The sequence below is a fragment of the Coffea eugenioides genome, chromosome 8 (genome assembly GCF_003713205.1).
Source record: "Coffea eugenioides isolate CCC68of chromosome 8, Ceug_1.0, whole genome shotgun sequence".
NCBI lineage: Eukaryota > Viridiplantae > Streptophyta > Magnoliopsida > Gentianales > Rubiaceae > Coffea > Coffea eugenioides.
This window is the reverse complement of record NC_040042.1, coordinates 45658426-45666384: the sequence shown is the minus strand read 5'-3', so window position 1 is coordinate 45666384 and position 7959 is coordinate 45658426. Positions and strand designations below refer to the sequence as shown.

Below are 7959 nucleotides of genomic sequence, written 5' to 3'. Positions count from 1 at the left end.
TCATTATTTCATAGTGAGAGACGTAAAAGATACGAAACCAATATGTAAAATGATGAAAAATCATCATTTTATATGTAAGTGACATAAAATATACAAGGTCACCATATGATGAACTATTTGTCTGAATTTTTCTTTTTTCTTAATAACAAAAAGTTGTGATGGTTTTGACTTTAGTCACTGTTACAGTCAAAGCATGCTTTTAGAGTCATATGCCCCCCTTTGACAAATGAGTTTTTTGGATATTTGTGTAAAACTTTATTGTAACTTATTGTAGAAAAAATTTTAAAATGTAAAATTCCTTTTATTTTCTTTTCCTTTTCTTTTTCTTTCTTTATTTTTCATTTTCTTTCCTCTCCTCTTCTTCTCCCTCACCTCACAACTCACTTGCCGCTGACGACGGCAATAGTAGCAACCGTTTTTTTCTTTTTCCTCTCACCCCTCCCTCTCCCTCTCCCTCTCTTCCCTCTCCCCCTCTCCTAGTTGCCCAAGGGGGAGGGAAACGGAAGAGAGAGGTGGCTGGGGAGAGGGGAGAGGAAGAGGAAGGAGGAAAGGGAGAGGGAGGAGAGAAAGGAAAAAAAATAGAGAAACTACTTTTGCCGGCTCCGGAAAGAATGTCAACCAACGGTGAAAGTGGTGGCTGGTTGAGGTAGGCGAGGAAGAAGAAAAAAGGAAAAGAGTTGAAATTTTTCTGTGTTTTTTGATATTTTGAAATGTGTATTTTAAAATTTTTGAAAAATTTTTTTAGGTTACTATAGTTAAAATTATTTAAAAACTTGTAAGAGAAAAACTAGGTAAAAAACTAGTTTTCCAAACAGGGCATAGTCACATGCATGCTAAGTAGAGATTACTTACTAACACAACTCAACATTGAGGTCACAACTTAATTATGTTGACTCGTCCAAATCTACTCACCAATAACCTACCTATTAATTTTGAATAGGTCTAAATGGTACCCAATTACACTCATTTAATTGATGAGTAATGGGTTGACCCAGTTATACTTATTATCTAATTATTACCCGCTCAAATCCATACGGAGATTCAAACCTGTGTTTTGAAACTCGGACGGGACCAACCAATTCAATCGATTGAACCAAAAATCGGGTAGGCATCCGATCTAAGTTGTCTTAAAAAAACCGTGAAACAAAAACTCAGTCAAATAGGTCAAAAATCGAGTTTGACCGGAAACCGAAAGAACCTTCGAACCAAGTTTTTTTTCCATCTTTCCTTTTTGACCTTTTCTATTTTCCTTTTTTGATTCTTTATTTTAACTGTTCTTAAATCTTTTCACATATCTTATCATAAATTTCTCTCAAACAACTCCAATGGAAGATCTAAGTTAAAAAAGGGATAAAACATTAAAAAAAAAGTAAAAAATTCACCTAGAAATATTTTATAGATTTTATGAGTTGACCCCTAGAGTATTAGAAAACTATTATTACACCTAGAAACATTTTAGAACTTATAACTATAGCCCTAAATTTTTGTATTACTTTTCAAATAAGCCCTCCAATTTGGTTCTAAACTTGTTTTTTTTGCCAAACGGTAACCGAAGGTTCTAAGCTTGTTAAATATGCATTAAATTATAAATTGCATAAATTGCTACTTAATTATACTACTTTATTTGTATTTTCTTGTAAAGTATTTTAGAAACATCAAGCATACATTGAATATATATTTCTTAGTATTAATATATTTTTAGAATTTTTACATAATATATTAATTTTTAAAATTAAATATATTTATGACATCATGAGGACGTCATCCAATTCTTGAATAAGTTCGATCGAATCGAATTTATTGACCACTGACCCCTAACCTTGACCATAATTGTCGTCGGTCTGAGTTTCAAAACATAAACATGCAAATTCTTTAGGAAAAGGTAGCCCCAATCGACATGCGTTGGCGGTTTTTTAAGGTTGGGGTACCTAAAGTTGCCCTTCCTTTAACTTTTGGGCAGAAACTAATCTACAGATAATTAAACTCGCTCAACCTTGGCAACACGAGGGCCAAAAACGGAATTCACTCTATGGGATGATTCCTTTGACTCGGTATTTCACCCACAAAACGACCCTACTCATGCGCTAGGGCTTCATCTTCACTCTCTCCGGTTCTTCTCAATCAAAATTAAAATCGAAATCAAGGTCAGCTTCACTTCATCTCGTCCCATTTTTGGACTTTTTTGTTAAACAAAATCTGCATATGAATTTTTTGTTTTTGCTTCGAAACAGAAATTTGATATCTGTTAGAGGAAATTTGTCTCTGTTTTTCTTTTCTATTTTTCCCCCCCGATTAAATGTTCATTTCAGCTTCTGATAAGTAAAGAATGCTAATTTGTGAAGCCTATGAATATTATCAGCTCTTTTAGGGAAAAAGAAAATATTTTTGTTCCTCTTTAAGATCGTTTGAGGCTGATTTCATCTTTTTTTCCTTGTCAAAATCACGCCTTTTTCCCTTTCGGGGGTCTAAAATGGTTGCACTATTGAGTTAATTTCTCTTTTACATTCTTCATATTTGTTTGATGATCCTTTTTTTCTTTATCTCTTCTCTCATAAACTATAATCAGTCTCAACTTTGAAGACGTTTAATCGGTTTCCACTTTGAAGTCGTTCTTTCTCTATCATTTAGGAAGTACTACTTGGGTGGATGCGCATTTGAGCTTAGCTTGAATAATAATCAAATTGAGCTCAAACCCAATTTGGAGCTCATTAAGGATATCAAACCAAGATTGGAAAATAATAGTCTTCTGTTTAAGTAGGCTCGTTTCTACACCCCTTCTTCTGTTGTAAATACCTTGAGAATTTTACTTTAAAATTAGCTCATGAACGTAAATCAATTGTTGTATATATCATTTTAGTTTTTATTATGTCCTTTTTGTTTACTTTTGGATGCAAGTAGGGCAGTTTTATCATGTTTAATTTTTAAGGTTTTGATTGGGGCCTCTGTTTCCTTTGTTTAAAGCAGATGTCATATGCTAGAGACGGAAGGTGAGTCCATTCTTGCAAGATAGTATTGAAATCGTGAGCTTCTGTTCATTGAAATTTGGTCCTCCTGTTATGAAGTTGTCTTTACTATAAGTATTGCTAGGTCTGCTTCACCCCGCAGCTCTTTGTCTCCACCACCTAGGGTTCGTCGGTCAAGATCGTTATCAAAGTCTCCAAGGAGACGCTCCAGGTATATATTCTGAGTGAATGGTAAGTTATTCTATAAGGATTCCAAAATGCCGTGAATAACAATCAACCACAGAGTATTTGTAAATCATAGATGTGAACTGTAAGACCCAAAAGTTATTGATACTTATGTTGCAACCTAATTTGAGTACTTGTATGCAGAATTGCATGTTTCTCGTTATATGCATTGCATCAATATATAATGATTTCTTGGTTTGTCGTTCTGGACTGCCTACATCAAGTATATTCTTTAGAAGGGCTTCTGTTAAAATGGTTATTTATCTTCTAGGAGTTTGTTCCCACTATATTTTTCTTGGCCATTTGAAAATAAATGTCTCCTGCATCAAGTTTCATCCACTAGAATTACTTTATACTGGCCTTAACAAGGTTCTCAAGAATTTCACAATTCTATGCCTAAATTTTTTTAATACATTTCTGTGAGGTAAATACATCAATCATGTTATCTTGAAATTTTTTATATTATTTTACATGACATGTAAGTCATATTTCCCCAGGAGCCGTGATTCTGCTGGTGCTGTTAATCCTGGGAATAATCTCTATGTAACAGGCCTGTCCACAAGGGTTGCCAGTAGTGATCTTGAGAAGTTTTTTAACAGAGAAGGGAAGGTATGGTTTTTTTATTAGTGTATTCATCAAAATATACGTTGTTATTTGTGTTTCTCAACTTGTAGAAATTGTTTTTCATTTTCTTTCTTACTTTTTTTGCTGGGCAAATGATGGTTAATTTTTGAGACATGAATATGAGCGAATTTAGATGCCTCGAACGCGTTTTATCTAAAATTTATTGAAAACTTTAATGCAAAACTAATATTGTAGATTCTGTTAGTCTGCAATCTTTAAATTCCAATTTCCATAATCGAGTTGGGGGAAAAATGCATAACATTTTAGGGATATGTATTAAGAAGGATGGGTTGTTGAGATTGTCAGCCATTCTACTTGTATAAAATCCATATATGTTGTTCTCCTTACGTCTTTGATTTTTGAACCTTTAATGTTCCTATATTGCTATAACAGGTTCTGGTAATGCGGGTTTAACACAAGTAAATGTCGTCTTAGTATCAGAACTGAGCATCTGTTGATTTTTTGCGCATACCTAAAACTGGAAAATCTAGTGCTTGGCTAAATGGTGGTGTAGATATATACGAAGAACAGTATCTTTTATCTATTTGGGTTGATTTGTTTCATTGTTCTTTCTGGTTTCAGGTTACTGAATGCCATCTAGTGACAGACCCCCGCACTAAAGAATCTCGTGGATTTGCTTTTGTTACTATGGAAACAAATGAGGATGCAGACCGTTGTATTAAGTATCTGAATCGTTCGGTGATGGAAGGTCGATTAATTACTGTGGAGAAGGTACTGTCTATCTGTCAAAAGAGCGTGTTCATTGTAGTAAAATGTGACTGAAGTACTTCATTACCAGCTATTCTTATCTTCAGAAATGTTGCCTGGTAGATTGTGGCAGCAGGTCTGGTCTGTGTGGCTTCATCGAAGTCAAATTCTAAGCTCTAAAGTCTAAATCGTTGAACATATCCCTCACGACATGCGCTCTTCATCGACGTTTGAAACTCATCGAATCAACTCGAATATTTTCCAGAGGGTTGTAGGCCCTTAATTCCTTTACCTCATCAGTAACAGAATCTGTATAGTAAACAATTCTGGCTGCTTCAGTTTTTCTGGTTTTCTTTCACGTCTGCATTTAATATTGAAGGTTTGTGTCTTGCTCCTGAGCTAAATAATAAAGGAATCAGTTTGAGGGGTCTGCAAACTGCTAGACTAAATCCTTTTTCTTTTTTTGGTACTGTTTTAAGTTGCATTTGTTGTCTAAGATGGGTTCAACTAGGATAAAGTTGTATCTTAGGAAGCGTTAAAGAAAATAGTCTATTAAAATTGCTAGAAGATTGTGGGACTCATCCACACAACACGTTTGATTTTTTTTCTCCTTTAAATACTATTCATGCCTAAAGCATGTTAGAGAATAGAGATCCTTTTTCTAGCAGAACTTGAACGGATACTGTGCATTCTGTCCATTTATGCAGGCTAAGCGTAAACGTGGTCGGACTCCAACCCCTGGAAGGTATCAAGGTCTGAGAGGAAGACGAGGTAATTTACATTTTGTCTTCCTGTGTGCTTGATTGCATTCACAGGAACGAACCATGCAAGCTTTACTTGGTTGAAATTTTTGGTTGGCTTTGACTAGTTACTTTCTGTTGGTTTATGTAGGATATGGACCAAGACGGTCTCGTAGTTACTCACCTCGTCGACGCCATGATCGAGATCCATATCATAGGGATCATCGGGGAAGATCGCGCTCCCCCTATGGTAGGAGGGGTGACGATAATGACTCCTATGGAAGATACAGGGATCGTTCTGTGTCTCCCGGGGGTAGGGGCAATTCCCGAGCTTATTGATTTTATTGTGTTCATTTTCTTTTCCTGCTTTTGTCTTTGGGAGTGTCCTTTTATTAAACTGGACGTTGATTCTTCTGTGAATGATGAAACGGTTGCTTCTCCTACTACGTATAGACTCTTTCTTTTTCTTTTTTTTTAATGATTTCGAGCTTCATCTTCTAATATTGAACGGAGAATTGGCACTATATTTTTTTGTTAATGGCACTTTTGCTATCATTTTTATCGTATGATTTTCATTTATTAGTAAATCATACGATAAAATAAATAGGGGGAATGCTATTAACAAAAAGTAGAGTGCGATTAATATCTCAAGTGGGTATTTTCCATATTGTCTGAGTAATGGCCTATTTTAATACTAGCTCCGTTAATGCGAAGGAAATCAATACATTTCAATTGCCCTGCCATCACCAGGGATGTTCTGTAGGATTTTTGCACCGGGTGTTCCATGTTTTAGCTTTCAATGCATGTTTTTGCGTGATTAACCACGAAAAGTTTGCAGCTGTCAATGCTTGTGGGATAAAAAAAAAAAAGATGATTGAAACACATTTTACAGAATTTAGCTAAAAATTTTCCGGGACGCTGTAGTCCCTACGGATTATTCATTTTACAACTGGTGAAATGCAATATTTAGTCGGGAGTTGTTTTCTTGTTTTGGGTTTTTCAAGTAATTGTTCTGTTCAAAATGCCTGTCGAATTTGGAGTAGTTTGAAAGCTTTCTACCGGGTGGTAAGAAGAAACTGGAGTGAATTTACTGCAAGTCTACACCGTAATATGTTTTCAGGGTGTCTCGCAATCGCAACGGTGCCCACAAGTTCCATAACCCTAAAATGGTTTATATTTATTGTAGTTTGAACTTGTATCGTAGTCAGTAGGGGAAAAGAAAGTACCCTTTAAAGACAACAGAATTATTCTCCAGGTTTTAAAATGGCTTTTAGGTGATCAAAATCATCATCCGAGTTCTCTGTTGTGATTAGAGACAATTATCTATTGACATTTATTTCTTGACAATTGTTGGCGATACGACAGCGATGGGTTGATACTTGATGGTGATGACTATCTGTGGACTCGGGGCACGGACGGTTGCAGGTGCAATCGTCCAGGGCAATTTTGACCATTATCAACTGCGCGTAACTTTCTTTGTACATCGTGTAACTTTTTTTTCACAGGATGTATTTTTACAACAGATAGTGATGGGCCCCACACTTGGCGCGGAAATCGAGTTACATGGTGTAATCTCAGCCGCACAAAATTTTGAGGGCAAATCTTGGCCCTTAACCGTGCAGGGACGGTCATACTGATGACCGTCCCTGCCCCAAATCCGACTATCTGTACCTAAGATTAAAAGCAGTGTACCGCATAAAATTGGTCCAAACATGGATATCTAATAGTATAATTTTGGAAAAATGTTAATCTCACTCTACTTTTTTTTTTTTATAACAACATTCCTACTAGCTCTTTTAGTATATAGTTTAATAAATGAAAATCATATAATATAGAATGATAGTGGGAGTGTCTTTATAAAAAAGTAGAGTGAGATTAACATTTGCCTAATTTTTTGACATTAATTATATTTCTTTATTTTCATAATGTTCTTTAAAAATTTTTGGCTCCATTGTCAAAAATTGTAATGCTAGTTGTTAAATCACTTGACTTTCCCAATCGAGAACAAGGAATGGGTTTAAAATACAAATTTACGAATCAACTTACAAGATTTTTTTTTTTAATAAAAATCACAATTTCGTCCGAATATCTGCATTAAGGACAGAAAGAAAGTATATCAAACAACGCAGACATACATACAGATTTTTTACCAGTGCTTGTCATTTGAAACCACGTGCTATTAGGTCATTATTAGGTCTTAACTTGTTTGCAAATAAACCTGATCTACGTTTTTTTAAAAACTAATCTACATTTCTTGCCCTTCTTCTCATTATATCTGTCTTTATAACTGTTGATAAGAGGATGTTATTAGGATTTCGAATCTAAGTGGCTAATATAGAAATAAACATAAGGGCATATACAGGTTGAGTAAAGCACAAATATTATTTTTCTCGAGCTAAAACTTGAACAATCTATTTGTATTTCAACTCCATCGGATACTTATCTAATATGGGAGATCCACTCGATAAATATTTAGGGAATTGAAACTCGCTAAAAAAAAAAAAAAAAAAGTGAGCTCGAACTCATTTACTTATAAATAAAATGTGTACATCATCCAAGAGACATATACATTTTAGCAATTTTACACACACACACATACATTTGAGTTGCTCGACAAGACAAGTATTGTATCACGTACTCGAGCTTAGCTCGTTGGGCTAATGAGTATTAGAGAGCTGCTCATTATATTGAGTCTCGAC

General features: G+C 35.0%; 1 protein-coding gene across 1 annotated transcript; it reads left to right on the top strand.

Moving 5' to 3' along the window:
- Positions 1-2016: 2016 nt before the first annotated feature.
- Positions 2017-5763, top strand: LOC113781624 (serine/arginine-rich splicing factor SR45a-like). The gene is made up of 7 exons (XM_027327585.1): positions 2017-2144; positions 2965-2987; positions 3088-3174; positions 3686-3797; positions 4395-4544; positions 5228-5291; positions 5412-5763. Exons 2-7 carry the CDS (start codon positions 2965-2967, stop codon positions 5597-5599), a joined length of 624 nt encoding a protein of 207 aa, XP_027183386.1. The 5' UTR covers positions 2017-2144; the 3' UTR covers positions 5600-5763.
- Positions 5764-7959: the final 2196 nt, after the last annotated feature.

Coding starts and splice junctions, on each gene's coding strand:
- LOC113781624 (XM_027327585.1), top strand. CDS start 2,965: ATGTCATATGCTAGAGACGGAAG. Junction 2,988..3,087: donor TCATATGCTAGAGACGGAAG/GTGAGTCCATTC, acceptor AAGTATTGCTAG/GTCTGCTTCACCCCGCAGCT. Junction 3,798..4,394: donor TTTTTAACAGAGAAGGGAAG/GTATGGTTTTTT, acceptor TTCTGGTTTCAG/GTTACTGAATGCCATCTAGT.